The sequence below is a fragment of the Hesperophylax consimilis genome, chromosome 27 (genome assembly GCF_061612785.1).
Source record: "Hesperophylax consimilis isolate HC1 chromosome 27, BYU_Hcon_1.0, whole genome shotgun sequence".
Lineage (NCBI taxonomy): Eukaryota > Metazoa > Arthropoda > Insecta > Trichoptera > Limnephilidae > Hesperophylax > Hesperophylax consimilis.
The window spans coordinates 22,863,499-22,881,038 of NC_142862.1; the positions used below are offsets into that span (position 1 = coordinate 22,863,499).

Here is a 17,540-nt window from a genome sequence, read left to right on the forward strand (position 1 = left end):
ATGAATTAACAGAACTGATAAACTTTTAGTAAATTTCGAATATTATATATTCGTGATAATACAGGGCTTTCCAATAAGAGGTGTTATTTTGAATAGCCCGCTATTTCGGTAGATTTGAAGTTACTTTTGAAGCCGTTATTTTTTGACATTTGACAAGTAAACTAACAAACTACACCATTAATAAAAATAGAACGATACACGCTTCAACAACGCATTGAAATTATTAAAATTCACTTGAGTGAATCAAATGCAATCATCTTGAGTGATGTGGCCCATTTCCACCTCGGTGGCTTCGTCAACAAGCAATAAATAAATATAAAATAAAAAATATTATTCTCACACAATGAGGTAAGAGGACAAACATTAAATAAAGGACAAAGTCCTCCGTACGTCATTGTTGAGTTATTGTTGAAAAGCCTGTCTATGCTCAACGTGTGACTGTTTGGTGCGGTTTATGGTCCGGCGGAGTCATTGGACCTTACTTTTTCGAAAATGAGGCTGGAGCAACAGTTACGGTGAATGGATTGCGCTATCGAGAGATGATTAATGATTTTTCATGGCCGAAATTGGATGGTATTGATCTGGACAACGTTTACTTTCAACAAGGCGGCGCTACGTGCCACACAAGCAACGAAACCATTGATCTTTTACGATTGAATATCAAAATAACACCCCTTATTGGAAAACCCTGTATTATCGACATCATGATACAGAAGACATAATATTATTGGTTCCATGATAACTCCACAAAATGAGAATTCAACACACCTTTAAAAGATGATATAAAATCATTAAAAGCGATGAAACAAAACTAGGTTATAGTTACATACGTAACCTATTTAACCTAGTTTTTGTTTCATCACTTTTCATAACTTTATAACACTTTTTATAAGTTTGTTGAATTGTCATTTTGATAAGTTATCCGGTCACCAATATTATTATCATGATATCGGAACACGTGTTCATGAAAATCCGTATATTTTTTGCATTACAGCGATATTTTTTTATCGTCATGGTATATTATTAAGGCAAATCGATAAAACATTATTAAGGCGATGCCATACGTAGTAATGCAAAATCATGTGTTTTTGGTTTGAAAATTGGTCGCCTAGAAATATTTCAGATGCTTTTATTAAATACTGCGAGTAGAATACATCCTGGCCTTTAAAATAATCGAGTATTTTTTAGATAAGTCTTTTTATAAGCCCAGAAAAAAATAATGTAAAGGCCTATGAAAACTGCGTTAAAGTTCAAAATCTCCTACTTACGAATCCATTTTCGGTTATGGTTTTATTGTATAATGTGGCAAATTAAGTTATTTATAAAATGATCGAAAAAAAATAATTATGCCTGAACATCCACAAAATAAAATAAAAGGCACTTTTTGGCCATGTTTTTTTCTTGCATAAATCAAAACAGGCGGATGGTGTTAAGCGGGAATTTAAACCTTATCGCAATTTACGTAAGGGTTGTTATTGATAGCGAGTCAATGTTAAATATTACACGACGTAGTGCATCGCTTTAAATTGATGTTTTATTAATAAGGCCTGTTAATTTATCGTGATGGCAAAGATAGTTTCTCTGCGCACGTATTGATAAAAAATTGGGGATGATCCTTTTTGAATAAAAACTGGTTTTCTTGACACAACTTTACATTTATTTCAAACTATTGAAACAGGTATAATATTTATAAAGAACTGTGCGAATAACACTGCTACGATCGCTCTGACTTATGAGCTTGTTTATTATCGAGTTATTGTTGAGAAAAGAACGAAAAAACACATAATGCGAGCCTTTTTAAAGACTTCAAAAACCACCACATGTAAATAAACCACTTGTCATCGTGATGTCTAGCAGTAAAAATGAAACCTGCTATACCGACCAAATTGACAATATTTTCTAAGCAAGGACTCACACCATTTTGGTAAACGTAGTAACTTCAAATTTCTAGACTACAGATGTCGGTAGCCTGCAAAATTGAACATATTGCCAGGGGGCGGGATTCAAAAATTGCACTAAATTTTTGAATGATAATCTATTTAAAAATAAACTATAAAACAAACAGAATAAACTAAAAATTCTTAATCTAAATATACCACAAAAATACTAACAAAATAATTCAAAATAGCAGAAATTAACAAAATAAAACCCCCTTTTTTTTTTGCCCTACTGGTAAACTTATAAATTTAAATGCTGTTGAATTACTCTATTAATTAACTAAAAATAACTAGAAAATTATTAATCCTATTAAATAACCAAAAAAAATTCAAAAATGACTAAATTACACACGTCTGCATACTAATTTTTACATATTTAAATAGTTCAATAACACAAATAATATAGTTCACACTGAACACAACACAATTATTGTTCCTTTTTTTTCTTCTTTCTTCTCAGGTCTTCTGCTTGATCCATCCAAGGTGGAGTCGAGAAGATAAGCATCATAGTGTAATGTACATAATCAATCCTTGGTAAGGTCCGGGACGTCAATTACAGGTTTAGTGTCTGAATCCAGGGGCATCAGACATATCTTTGTGATGGGCCTCACAAAGACTCCTTGAGGTGTTTTTAGGGTAACAACTCGTATTACTCCATCCGCTCCAGGGTGTGTATGCAGAATTCGGGCCATTTTCCATAAAGGTGGAGGTAAATGATCTTCCTTTAAAATCACCAGATCGTCTTTTTGCAGTGCCCGTTGAGTGCTGGTCTGCCATTTAGTCCTCTTTTGTAGTTCCATCAGGTAATCTTGCTTCCATCTAGACCAAAAAGATTGAATTAGCGAACTGATCCTCTGATATTGAGTTAGTCTGTTGTCCGGTATCGCCCGGACGTCTCTCTCAGGAATGATACAGGATTCAGTGCCTATCAGGAAATGGTTTGGGGTAAGAGGTTGGTAATCATGGATGTCGTCGGATAAGGAAGTTAATGGACGGGAGTTCAAACAGGCCTCAATCTGACAAATTAAGGTATACAAGAGTTCAAATGTTAATGAAGAATTGTTAGTGATTCTATACAAATGGAACTTTGCTGATTTTACTGCTGCTTCCCACAAACCTCCCTGATTAGGGGCTCGAGGGGTTATGAACTTCCACTCAATACCTCTGTTCACTAAATAATTTTGAATATTGTCGTTGTTTTCCCTCAAGCTGGTGTACAGCTCTTTTAGCCTGCTGCTAGCTCCTTTAAAATTACTAGCATTGTCGGAAAAGATCTTTTCAGGTTGTCCCCTACGGGATATAAACCTTTTTAAACTGTTCAAAAAAGCATTGCTAGATAAATCCGAAACTAATTCCAAGTGAACAGCCTTGGTTGAGAAGCAAATAAAGATACATAAATACGATTTTAAGAGGGAAGCCTTCCTCAGCGTCCCACTTTTAATTAGAATTGGTCCGACGTAATCTATTCCGGTGATAGCGAAAGGACGACTCGGCGTAATTCTTTCGGGTGGCAAATTTCCCATGATTTGATGACCGGTTCGGGGACGACATCTAAAACATACAGTACATTTATGTAATATCTTTTTAATAGTATTTTTACCAAAGATGGGCCAAAATTTTAATCGTATTTCAGCTAACAAAGCTTGAGGTTCTGCGTGTAGGTTTACATAATGGTAGTGACGTATTATCAATTCAGTTAGCTTATGTTTAGCCGGCAAGATAATTGGGTGTTTTTGTTGGTAAGATAAATGTGTAGCCAAATTCAACCTACCGCCTACATATATTAGACCATCATGTAAGAAGGGATTAAGAGATTTTAAATTACTTTTCTTGTTGACGATGCCATGGTTTTTTAATTCTTTCAATTCCTTTTGAAAGGCGTGTATTTGAGCTGATCTCAATAGACATTTCAAGCCTGATTCCAATTCAGCCACACTTAAATTGTCTGAAATTTTACCCTTAACACTTCTGCAGTTATTGACAAATCGCAATACATACGCAGTAACTCTTTTCAATTTAATAAATGATGAGAATTTTTCAAATATCTCCCATTCTTGAATATCTGTGGATAATAGAATATTTTTGCCTTTGAGTTCCGGAGGGTTTGAACACGAAATATTTGATATAGGCCAAGCGTTGACTCCCTCGGTCAACCAACTTGGTCCATTCCACCATATTGCAGAATTTATCAATTTATCTGTAGTGGTTCCTCTTGAAAGTATATCTGCTGCATTGTCGGCTGATGATACATGTCTCCATAGATCTGGATCACTAAGTTCTTGTATTTCAGCTACTCGGTTTGCAACGAAAGTAGCCCATCTCGTAGGTTGACCTTTCAGCCAGCACAACGTTATCATGGAGTCACACCAATAATGTGTGTCGATCTCCACTATATTTAGCGCTTGTTTTACATTTTTAATTAATTTCGCCAGTAGCACAGCACTACAAAGCTCCAACTTGGGCAGGGAAATACACTTCAATGGCGCCACTCTTGATTTGGACGTTATTAAATGTGAATGCCGCTTACCGACATGGTCCACTGACACCATGTAAACGCAGGCTCCGTAAGCTTTCTCAGATGAGTCGCAAAAACCGTGTAGTTGTAGATATGTAGATTGCCTGCAAATAATTTTTCTTGGTATTTTCAACACATTTAGTTGAATTAATTCTTGAAGGTAGGACCTCCAGGGTGCTAATATTTCATTAGGCAATGGATCATCCCACGCTGCTTTAGACTGCCATAACTTCTGCATTATCAATTTGGCTACAACTATAATCGGTCCTAGAAGACCTAATGGATCGAAGGTTGATGCGATGCAAGATAATATCTGTCTTTTACTCTCGGTTCGACTTGATGGTTTCATTATTACATAAGAAAAATAATCAGATTCATTATTCCATATTAATCCTAATATTTTCTCAGTCTTTGGATTGTCAGTAATAATTTTTTCAGAATTGCCTGATTCGGCAATCTTAGCTTGGCCCGACTCGGCTGACAACTCCAAGACATTGGACCTCCATTTCCTCAAGGTCATCCCCGCAGACAAAAAGATGTTGATTAATTGCTCTTTTAACTCTCTACAGGATTCCATGTCATCTCCTCCGGTTAACAAGTCATCCATATAGAAGTCATTTTCTATGACCTGACTAGCTCTAGGAAAATTTATATTGTTATCCATACCAATTTGCCGTAGACTTCTAGTGGCTAAGAAAGAGGAAGGCCCCAGACCATATGTGACTGTCTTCAGACGGTAATGCTTGAGCACCTCCTGCGGCGACTCGCGCCACACTATCTTCTGCAGGTCACGGTCCGCTTCACACACGTTAATCTGGCGGTACATCTTCTCGATGTCAGCCGTCAGTACTACTTGATGTTTCCTGAAATGCAATAGTTGGGTGTATAAGTCCTTTTGTATAACAGGTCCTGTCATCAAGGCGTCATTGAGAGAAATTCCATTTGAAGTTTTGGCGGAGCCGTCAAAAACGACCCTCACTTTAGTAGTAGTGCTTGATTCTTTTATTACAGCGTGATGAGGTAAAAAATAGGATTCACGATCCCCCTTTGACTGGTCACACACCTCCATATGACCTAATTCCTCATATTCACGCATGAATTGTATATATTGTGTCTTCAATTCGGGATTTGACACAAATTTTCTTTCTAAATTTTTAAATCTTTTTTCAGCAGTGAGCAATGAACTTCCCAGCTGATCAATGCATGCTCGACGCGGTAAACTTACTACGTATCTACCGTCGTCTTGTCTAGTATGAGTACTAGCAAAACTGGCTTCACAAGCCTTTTCTTCATGATTTAGAATCTTAGTGGGATTAATCTCCTCCAATTTCCAAAATTTTTCTATTTGATGACTTATTTTATTTATAGATAAATTACAACAATCTGATACAGGCCTTTGCTTTGGGTACATGTGGATTGGTCCTGATATGATCCATCCCAGTTGCGTACGTTGAAGTGTTGGTCCCGATTCGAGTTTCAATCTATCGTTGGTTAGGATTTCCCAAAAGCTCTCCGCGCCCAACAGGATGTCGATGGGTGCAGCTATATTGAAGTTCGGGTCAGCTAGCTCCAATCCTCGTGGTAACTTGAAGTCTTTTTTCGCCATTGTCACTTGTGGTAAATTTGTTGTAATCTCCTGTAAAATCAGACATGATATTTCACTTTTATAATCAGTATGAAGCGAATTCATCTCCACTGAAATTCTCTTTTTTATGTGAGTGATGTTATTATGGATCCCAGAAACGGGTTTGTTTATCAATTCACATGGTAAATTTAATTTATTAGCAAATTCTGCTCTCATAAAATTTGACTGGGCCCCTGAATCAATCAGAATGCGGGCTTTAAAAATTTTATTGTTACTACCCACAACTCCTATGTTGGCAGTTGACAATAATATTATTTTTTCTGCTTTATCCGATGCAGAAAAATTCGATACTGAAACCTCGTTATCAGCATCCATATTGGAGGCCTCCCGCAGAGGTACCTCATTGTGTAGCAAGGTGTTGTGATTATCTTTGCCACAACGCCTGCAAGAAAAGGTTGCCTTGCAACTCTGTGCCTGGTGACCCACATTTAAACATTTAAAACAAGCTTGGATTGATTTCGTAGCATCAATCCTCTCATGTAATTTTAATTTTAGAAATTTTTTACAATAATAAATATGGTGACCTTTCTCGTTACAATAAATGCAGTTGTTAGCCTTTACCGCTAAAAATACTGATGAATCTTTTTTGCAATTATTGTTGCCTAGTTGTGTTTTATGTAAGCTAGAAAATTTTTTCTCAGAAGCGTTCATCAGTTCCAATACTTGGGCTCTAGCAGATAAACATTTTAAGAATTCCTTTAACGTAGGTAATTCGTCTTGTAATGTATATTGTTCCCAATTTTTTCGGGTAGCTGCGTCTAATTTATTTGATATTATATAAATAACCAATGGATCCCATTGATCTACCTTGACCCCGATATTTTGTAATGCCTTTAAACTAACGTTTGTTTCATCAATTAGATACCTCAATGCTACAGGCTCTTCTTGTTTCATGTCTTTTAATGAAAATAGAGCTTGGATGTGTTTATGAACGGTAGTTCTTAAATTTGCATAACGTTCATTTAATAATTCCCAAGCGGAAATGTAATTTAATTCAGAAATTTCTAGATTAGCAATTATCTTTAATGCGTTTCCCTTTAAAGTTGATTGCAAATAAAAGAATTTTTGTACGTTGCTTAAAGTACTATTGTTATGGACTAAAGTCTTGAAGGTTTCGACGAAATTAACCCAATTTTTCTGATCGCCATGAAATTCCCGTAATTGGAGGTTGGGTAGTTTAATTTCCACCTTACTTTGATCGACGGATTCGATCGCACCTTTGGCCGTTGCCAAAACTGAGAAATATTGGTTTTCGAAAGCTTCTCGTTGACTATAATTTTCAATTTCGTCTGAATCCGGTAACATTTCAATTTTCTGTTGAACTGCTTCGAATTCATCTAACAATGATTTCACCCGCTCATATCTTAATTTAATTTCATTTACCGACAATGCATTTAAGGAATCCGCGAATCGGGTTAGTTTTCCTTTGATTACGCCGCGTTTGTTTATTAATGACTTCATATTTTCCATTTTTAATTATATTTTGTTAATATCGGTTGACAATTATTTTATTTTAGCAAACACCCGTTTGAAAGAATACCACGACAACCTTGACAATACTATTTGAGAACACTATTCAATAATATTATATTCTTATTTTCAAGTGGGTAGTGATTTTATTTATAATATTGACTCTATTTAAGATTAATCTCGTTTAAATTACATGAGACCTGAATAAACATAAAATGGATGATAGGAAGGAAAGCACTGAATACTTATCTCAGATTTGCGATGTGGTCCACTTTCCTTAATGATTTCCAGTTTCAATCAATTTTGTATCCTTTTGGCTGCTGGTTCTTTGTTTTTTTTTACATACAATCTCCTGATCGTAATCCGGTTGAAGGATCAAATGATAAAAAATTGGGGATGATCCTTTTTGAATAAAAACTGGTTTTCTTGACACAACTTTACATTTATTTCAAACTATTGAAACAGGTATAATATTTATAAAGAACTGTGCGAATAACACTGCTACGATCGCTCTGACTTATGAGCTTGTTTATTATCGAGTTATTGTTGAGAAAAGAACGAAAAAACACATAATGCGAGCCTTTTTAAAGACTTCAAAAACCACCACATGTAAATAAACCACTTGTCATCGTGATGTCTAGCAGTAAAAATGAAACCTGCTATACCGACCAAATTGACAATATTTTCTAAGCAAGGACTCACACCATTTTGGTTAAACGTAGTAACTTCAAATTTCTAGACTACAGATGTCGGTAGCCTGCAAAATTGAACACGTATTACAAATAATGGCATCTGTGCGAAGCAGTGTCGCGCATTTTTTGCATTTGCAACAACTCCACAGAGGATGCCTGATGAATTTTTTTTATATTAGGGACTTTGTCATCTTGGGGATGCTGTGTTGAGGGTCTTAATAAGTAAAGGAATGAGACGAAGTTCTGAGAAGGAAAAAGGTATGAGGTGTAGGTAGTAATCTGGGGGTCTGTGTGTCCAGGAGTAACGTATGAATCCACCCCTTCCACAGCGGTGCAAGACGACATGTCAAAAAGCTAGCTAGATAAGTACTGGCCTCTCCCGATCAGGTGCACCACGCTGCTGGCGGGAAGATGCATCCGCCGCCAAGATCTGGACAAACCTCTCCCCATGAACCTGGGCACAGCTGCTGAGTCATCAAACGTCGCGCATTACTTGGGGTTACCTATGGCAGAGGTGTTGGTTACACAATAAATGGGTCCTTGAGGCGATGGTACCTATAAACGCCTTTCGAATTAACTATGTTTAATAATAATAATTATTATTTATTCCAGAATGTATGCATGGGTAGTGCAATGTAATACATTCCATATTTTGAAATAATATATAAAATAATTAGAATAAGATAAATAATAATACATAGGCGAATCCGATAGGCACAAATAAAACGGAATATAAGTGAAAAAATAAAAAGATAAACACAAAAATGAGTGTAAGCAGCCGTTTATTGAGGATATTTGTACATATCCCGTCTCCAGGGGGCCATCAGAGGGGACTCCATCCAGGCAACCATGGCAGTGTTGATTTTGTTACTTGATTGGCGTAGTCTGCTCCATAAGCTTCTCATGTGATGGCGGAGAAGCGCTCTGAAAGAGTGTACTCGTCCCTCCAAGAACATTTCCGTGGCGCTGCAGTATCTCGGTAGGCGGAATAGTTGGCGATATCCATTATTGTAAGCAACTTTTAGCTTATGCCATCGGGATGCTGTGTAATCCACCCACAGTTCTGACGTGTACAGCGAAGTGCAAAATGCGTTGAAAAGTATATTTTTCACATTTGTACTGCAAAAGTGAAAACGCCTTGACAGCATACCTGCTCTAATGGATATCGCTCTTCTTTGCCTTTCCATATCCTCGATGTCTTTCAGGTCGTTTGATAATATGTCCCAGGTATTAAACTACCTGACTTCTGTCTCCCTCGGAAAATGCAACCTCACTGAACTGCATCTGGTACAGTCACAGTCGCTGTGCGTTTATTATGCACAAATGGTGCCTGCATGTAATTTTTTTAATAATTTCTTATCGCTTTTGCAATGTATTTGTTTTTGTAAAATAAATAAATCTAAATACACAGGTAATTCCCAACCTTACTCTTCAACATCTCTTTCCCATTTCTTCTCTTCCACGTATCACTGGCTGGAGACAATGAAACTATGGCATCTGGAGACGATTGGGAGCAGTTGGAACTCTTGTGCGGTACCCTAGGGCATGTATGTAGGGCAGGGAGAGACAAACCTCTTCCATTGGCCTCAGTAGATTACATTCCTGAAAACTATTTTTTCTCAAGTGTGATTTAAATAGTAAGTTGCGGCAAGTAGAGGGTCACCAAAAATCTTCTAATAAATATAGCAATCTCCACCCCCATTTAAATGCTATAGTTACGCCACTGGCGGTACCTACACGGAGAAAATACGGTAGGTACACGGAAAAAAATGAGTACATACTGCTAATTTATTAAAATCCTGTTAAAAACGAGATTGCACGCCATTTCCCAACAAATTTTAGTAAATTCAGAGCATATCGGAACACCTGTTCTTGCTGGTGCGTACATCCAAGTTAGAGAGTTTATTCTGCGTGATTTTTCACTAATAAATATCCACCCATCTGCTAATCATTACATCTGCCTAGAACTTACCTACTAGTCTGTTCGTCCGTCGGTAATTCTTTATTTGCGAATGATTCTTTGATTCAAAATTGGGAGACGGGTAAAGGTACCGCCGCCCGGGAACGAATAATTTGATGAAACAATACTCATTTTTCTCCGCACAAGAGGTTCACTACGTTTAATGCAATGTCGCCTAAGTTCGTGGGGTGAGGTTTGTCTGGGGTCTTAGCGGCTGGAGAGACTGGTTGAGGGAGGTTTTTTGACCTCTCCAGCAGGACTGAGAAGGATGGATTCATACGACCGTCATTCCTGGACACACTAACACCCTGATACCTACCCACCCCTCATACCTTTTTCCTCCACCTTCCAAAGATGTCATAGGCGCCAATGGGAATTATTTTTCTGTGTGGAGCCAATGTAAGAAAAATAAAAATAAATTGTCAGTTATAAGTTGTACATACAGTTATTTTATTTTGCATAGTTAATCGCGCAAACTTCTTTAAAATAGGGAAATATATTTTTTTTTACTTTCCTCTTGCACTTTCAAATAGCATAGGATACGATTATTCGTACTAATATCAATTAGGTGTCTAATGAGACCATCATATTCAATAAATTTTTACACAATTAAACCATTTAAATTCTTAACATTTTAAAATTTACCATAACATTATTATCATTTACCTAACATTATTAACATTTAACTAACATTATTAACTTTTACCTTACATAATTAACATTTACCGAATATTATTAATAATTATCTAACATTATCAACTTTTATCTATCATTATAAACATTATTAATATTTACCTAACATTATTAACATTTACCTAACATTATTAACATTAGGTACCACTTTAAAACAGCTTCTTATTCTGAATCACAAATGTATATTTTTCCATCCTTTTCCTTTTATAATATAATTTTACTTTACATAGGTAATTAACATTTACCGAATATTATTAATATTTACCTAAAATTATCAACTTTTATCTATCATTATAAACATTTACAAAACATTATTAGATAATATTTACCTAACATTTACTTAACATTATTAACATTTACCTAACATTATTAACATTTACCTAACATTAGGTACCACTTTAAAACTATACCCAGCTTCTTATTCTGAATCTCAATATATATTTTTCCATCCTTTTCCTTTTATAATATTTTTTTTCTCTTTCTTTCTTCTCTCCTTTTTAACATAATAGTTTATTCTTTTTTTTGTAATTAAATATCAATGTATTTCATGGTCACCCTACATGTTTATTACATTGTACTGTAATGAATTGGCTGGAATTAGATTAATAGGTACCTAACCAATTCGTAGATACGTTAATGATACAATATTGTTCTCTCAATAGGTATATAATCTTTGTGTTATTTTTATTATTTTGTAAAATTATTGACCTCAACACAGACTAGTTCTAGTCAGGTTAAAAATTCTGACGTAAAAAAGATGCAATGTAAAGAAAAAATACAATAAACAATAAAGGTTGAAATTTGATAAATTGTTCAAATTCCCTGAAACAACCCATCCTAAAGTGCTCGCTATTGGGAACATATTTGTTTTATAATAACCCACTTATAAAGGCGAGAAAAATATCAAATCTTCACTTAATTTCAGGAAATTTAACTTATTTTTACTGTCCACTGTGTCCGGGCAAAGAGGTCGGTGATTTATTCCCTGATGGAACAGAATCAAACTGGATATTTAATTATTAATTGAATGAGCGTCGCGATGTCCTGCTTTAACTCGACCATTAGTCATTTTTAAAAAATCACAGTTTATTTTAGTCCATTGGCGGCTCGTTACTTTTGGTTGCACTAGAGTGCTAATACTACAAAAAATTGCATTACGGATTTTGTTTTATCCGAAAACGGGATTTTTCGAAAATTCGGTTTTTCGAATGAAGATTTTCAAGAAATCCGCCAAACTGAAATTTCATGAAAATCTTGATATAAAAATAAGAATCAAAAAAAAAAGTTTTGGTCTAAATAACATCAATAATGTAGACATTTTCAAACTTAGCACTAGCTCTACACAGGAGGGCGTGAAGAAAAAAATCTCTCATTGCACTAAGTCACCAAACGTACCGAAGCACTTGGGGTGAAATATGGCATAGGTGTTGGTTATCCATTAAATAGTTCCCGGGGCGGTGGTACCCATATCAGTCTCCCAAATTTAATATAATGTGAAACATAAATTTATATAGGAAGAAAGTGTGTGAAGAGATAAAGAGAAAAAAAACATTCATAAGGAAGAATTTGTGTGGAGAGATGAAGAGAAAACATTTAAATCGATAAATACACGATGCTTACGAATTGTAATCGATAGTAAAAAAAGTTTTGTGGAAAATTAAGTTGACATTATTTTTATCAGGCCAAAAAATGTAATAGGTACCTATGTTAGTTTTGTATGTTAGCAAGGTTAGTTTTGTATGTTATCAAGGTTAGTTTGTATGTTTTCAGGGTTAGTTTTGTATGTTATCAAGGTTAGTTTTGTATCTTATCAAGGTTAGTTTTGTATGTTATCAAGGTTAGTTTGTATGTTTTCAGGGTTAGTTTTGTATGTTATCAAGGTTAGTTTGTATGTTTTCAGGGTTAGTTTTGTATGTTATCAAGGTTAGTTTTGTATCTTATCAAGGTTAGTTTTGTATGTTATCAAGGTTAGTTTGTATGTTTTCAGGGTTAGTTTTGTATGTTATCAAGGTTAGTTTTGTATCTTATCAAGGTTAGTTTTGTATCTTATCAGGGTTAGTTTTGTATGTTATCAAGGTTAGTTTGTATGTTTTCAGGGTTAGTTTTGTATGTTATCAAGGTAACTTTTGTATCTTATCAAGGTTAGTTTTGTATCTTATCAGGGTTAGTTTTGTATGTTATCAAGGTTAGTTTGTATGTTTTCAGGGTTAGTTTTGTATGTTATCAAGGTTACTTTTGTATCTTATCAAGGTTAGTTTTGTATGTTATCAAGGTTAGTTTGTATGTTTTCAGGGTTAGTTTTGTATGTTATCAAGGTTACTTTTGTATCTTATCAAGGTTAGTTTTGTATCTTATCAAGGTTAGTTTTGTATCTTATCAGGGTTAGTTTTGTATGTTATCAAGGTTAGTTTTGTATGTTATCAAGGTTAGTTTGTATGTTTTCAGGGTTAGTTTTGTATGTTATCAAGGTTACTTTTGTATCTTATCAAGGTTAGTTTTGTATCTTATCAGGGTTAGTTTTGTATGTTATCAAGGTTAGTTTTGTATGTTATCAAGGTTAGTTTTGTATCTTATCAAGGTTAGTTTTGTATCTTATCAGGGTTAGTTTTGTATGTTATCAAGGTTAGTTTGTATGTTTTCAGGGTTAGTTTTGTATGTTATCAAGGTTACTTTTGTATCTTATCAAGGTTAGTTTTGTATGTTATCAAGGTTAGTTTGTATGTTTTCAGGGTTAGTTTTGTATGTTATCAAGGTTACTTTTGTATCTTATCAAGGTTAGTTTTGTATCTTATCAAGGTTAGTTTTGTATCTTATCAGGGTTAGTTTTGTATGTTATCAAGGTTAGTTTGTATGTTTTCAGGGTTAGTTTTGTATGTTATCAAGGTTACTTTTGTATCTTATCAAGGTTAGTTTTGTATGTTATCAAGGTTAGTTTGTATGTTTTCAGGGTTAGTTTTGTATGTTATCAAGGTTACTTTTGTATCTTATCAAGGTTAGTTTTGTATCTTATCAAGGTTAGTTTTGTATCTTATCAGGGTTAGTTTTGTATGTTATCAAGGTTAGTTTTGTATGTTATCAAGGTTAGTTTGTATGTTTTCAGGGTTAGTTTTGTATGTTATCAAGGTTACTTTTGTATCTTATCAAGGTTAGTTTTATATGTTATCAAGGTTAGTTTGTATGTTTTCAGGGTTAGTTTTGTATGTTATCAAGGTTACTTTTGTATCTTATCAAGGTTAGTTTTGTATCTTATCAGGGTTAGTTTTGTATGTTATCAAGGTTAGTTTGTATGTTTTCAGGGTTAGTTTTGTATGTTATCAAGGTTACTTTTGTATCTTATCAAGGTTAGTTTTGTATCTTATCAAGGTTAGTTTTGTATGTTATCAAGGTTAGTTTTGTATGTTATCAAGGTTACTTTTGTATCTTATCAAGGTTAGTTTTGTATGTTATCAAGGTTACTTTTGTATCTTATCAAGGTTAGTTTTGTATCTTATCAGGGTTAGTTTTGTATGTTATCAAGGTTAGTTTGTATGTTTTCAGGGTTAGTTTTGTATGTTATCAAGGTTACTTTTGTATCTTATCAAGGTTAGTTTTGTATCTTATCAGGGTTAGTTTTGTATGTTATCAAGGTTAGTTTGTATGTTTTCAGGGTTAGTTTTGTATGTTATCAAGGTTACTTTTGTATCTTATCAAGGTTAGTTTTGTATCTTATCAAGGTTAGTTTTGTATGTTATCAAGGTTACTTTTGTATCTTATCAAGGTTAGTTTTGTATCTTATCAGGGTTAGTTTTGTATGTTATCAAGGTTAGTTTGTATGTTTTCAGGGTTAGTTTTGTATGTTATCAAGGTTACTTTTGTATCTTATCAAGGTTAGTTTTGTATGTTATCAAGGTTAGTTTGTATGTTTTCAGGGTTAGTTTTGTATGTTATCAAGGTTACTTTTGTATCTTATCAAGGTTAGTTTTGTATCTTATCAGGGTTAGTTTTGTATGTTATCAAGGTTAGTTTGTATGTTTTCAGGGTTAGTTTTGTATGTTATCAAGGTTACTTTTGTATCTTATCAAGGTTAGTTTTGTATCTTATCAAGGTTAGTTTTGTATGTTATCAAGGTTAGTTTGTATGTTTTCAGGGTTAGTTTTGTATGTTATCAAGGTTACTTTTGTATCTTATCAAGGTTAGTTTTGTATGTTATCAAGGTTAGTTTGTATGTTTTCAGGGTTAGTTTTGTATGTTATCAAGGTTAGTTTTGTATCTTATCAAGGTTAGTTTTGTATCTTATCAGGGTTAGTTTTGTATGTTATCAAGGTTAGTTTGTATGTTTTCAGGGTTAGTTTTGTATGTTATCAAGGTTAGTTTTGTATGTTATCAAGGTTAGTTTGTATGTTTTCAGGGTTAGTTTTGTATGTTATCAAGGTTACTTTTGTATCTTATCAAGGTTAGTTTTGTATCTTATCAGGGTTAGTTTTGTATGTTATCAAGGTTAGTTTTGTATGTTATCAAGGTTAGTTTTGTATCTTATCAAGGTTAGTTTTGTATCTTATCAGGGTTAGTTTTGTATGTTATCAAGGTTAGTTTGTATGTTTTCAGGGTTAGTTTTGTATGTTATCAAGGTTACTTTTGTATCTTATCAAGGTTAGTTTTGTATGTTATCAACGTTAGTTTGTATGTTTTCAGGGTTAGTTTTGTATGTTATCAAGGTTACTTTTGTATCTTATCAAGGTTAGTTTTGTATGTTATCAAGGTTAGTTTGTATGTTTTCAGGGTTAGTTTTGTATGTTATCAACGTTAGTTTGTATGTTTTCAGGGTTAGTTTTGTATGTTATCAAGGTTACTTTTGTATCTTATCAAGGTTAGTTTTGTATCTTATCAAGGTTAGTTTTGTATCTTATCAAGGTTAGTTTTGTATGTTATCAAGGTTAGTTTTGTATGTTATCAAGGTTAGTTTTGTATGTTATCAAGGTTAGTTTTGTATGTTATCAAAGTTAGAGTTGTATGTTATCAAGGTTAGAGTTGTATGTTATCGAGGTTAGTTTTGTATGTTACCAAGGTTACTTTTGTATGTTATCAAGATATCATGAAAAAATAGTATTTGCTGCATTAGTGTTGTTGGCTTCCATATGAAGAAGTGTAGTATGATGGATAGCAATTCGGAATTATCTATTTTATTATTTGGCATTTAAATAATTTGAGGCTATAATTTTGTCTGTACATTCCATTTCCGGTTTCGAAAATCTGTTGCATCCATTTTATTAATAAGCTTTACTTTGACTAGGTGGCTAACTTTGACTGAGCTTTTCAATATGACAGTACCTACATCACCCACCTGCCTGAAGGATGTTTGAAAAAATAATTTTCTTTGAGATGGTGCCTTTTTTAAAAACAAATTGTATAACTCTATATTCGAATTTAAAAAACAATGTTGCATGAAATATTGTAAGTACCTACTACAATAAGTCTACCTATGGTTTATAATTAATTAGGCGGGTTTTAAGTAGGTACCTACTTATAAAAGGCACACTCTAGCCACGAGCCGCACAATAAGTTGCCCACCACTTTTTTTCAACTGTCACAAAATATATTTTTTATGTTTAACTCTCAATTTATAGGTATAATAACAATAGTAATATTTGGCAAATTTATTTAGTGCCGTTTTCGTGAAAAATCACCTCAAGGGCGCTGTACAAATATATTTCTTAAATAGTTAATTAGATGTAGGTAGGCACCTACCTACCTAAGTACCAACTTATTTTCGAAATAATAATGAATAAAATATCAGTTAGCATTAGAAAATGATACCCTCATTAACGCCTTATTTTAAGAAAGAGAATGTCACTCGAATAAATCCTTCAATTAACTATTTAATTAGGATGTTTTCCACCAATCCGTCTCGCCTCGCGACAAATATCTCTCCATACTAAATCACCGTCCGCACATTTCCCCAACCACGCCCGTTCGCTCCCATTGGCTCCCGAGCAATTACAAGAGCAAGCTCCCAACCACGCCATTATCGTCCTTCTCTCAACATGCCTTAAGATCTCATTTCACTCGACAGCGACAGATATAATAGGCCACTTTGTCAAGTTAATTGTCAGCTAAAAGTCCGCCCACAAACGCAACAATTTAAATTTAAGACGCTCTCAAGAAAATCGAATTAAGAACGACTTTTGAATAAGCTAGTTTGAGCTTTCAGTCAAAAGAGGCGCCAGAGTCAAATCTTTCAAATTCGCTCGCCGCCATCTTGGTACTTAGTGTGATTTTGGGGGTAGGTACTGCAAGATGAAGACGCTTGTTCACGTGCACATGGTTCTAAACGTTCAAATTAGCCAAAAATTATTGAGCGTTTAACGCATTTTGTCTGTTAGCTGAAAGACGCGACAAATAACGTGCTCAGTTAGCGCGCATTTCGATTTCGGCTTTCCGACGTGTTGCAGCTCGAAACGTCACTGCGAAATTATATTTATTTAAATAACACTCAATGTTTGAACAGTTCAGACTATAAACTCATTGTGTTTTTGAACTCACCTATGTTTTACCAAAGTTTTAAACGACAATAATCAAAATTAGGACATTCTCCTGACAGAAATTTGTTGAAATTCCCAATAAACATTCAAAGTTTTAACAGATTAAAAAC

General features: G+C 34.2%; 1 protein-coding gene across 1 annotated transcript; it reads right to left on the reverse strand.

Moving 5' to 3' along the window:
* Positions 1-2,295: 2,295 nt before the first annotated feature.
* LOC149410783 (uncharacterized) lies at positions 2,296-6,514 on the reverse strand. The gene is made up of 2 exons (XM_089647937.1): positions 5,119-6,514; positions 2,296-2,756 (listed from the first exon to the last, which is right to left on the reverse strand). The coding sequence occupies exons 1-2, from the start codon at positions 6,410-6,412 to the stop codon at positions 2,737-2,739; spliced, it is 1,314 nt and encodes a 437-aa protein (XP_089504063.1). The 5' UTR covers positions 6,413-6,514; the 3' UTR covers positions 2,296-2,736.
* Positions 6,515-17,540: the final 11,026 nt, after the last annotated feature.

Excerpts from the sequence above, each read along its gene's own strand:
- LOC149410783 (XM_089647937.1), bottom strand. The coding sequence starts at position 6,412 with ATGGATGCTGATAACGAGGTTTCAGTATCGAATTTTTCTGCATCGGAT. Across the intron at positions 2,757-5,118 it reads TAGAAGTCTACGGCAAATTG|ATGGAAGCAAGATTACCTGA; the intron begins GTATGGATAACA and ends TTTTTGGTCTAG.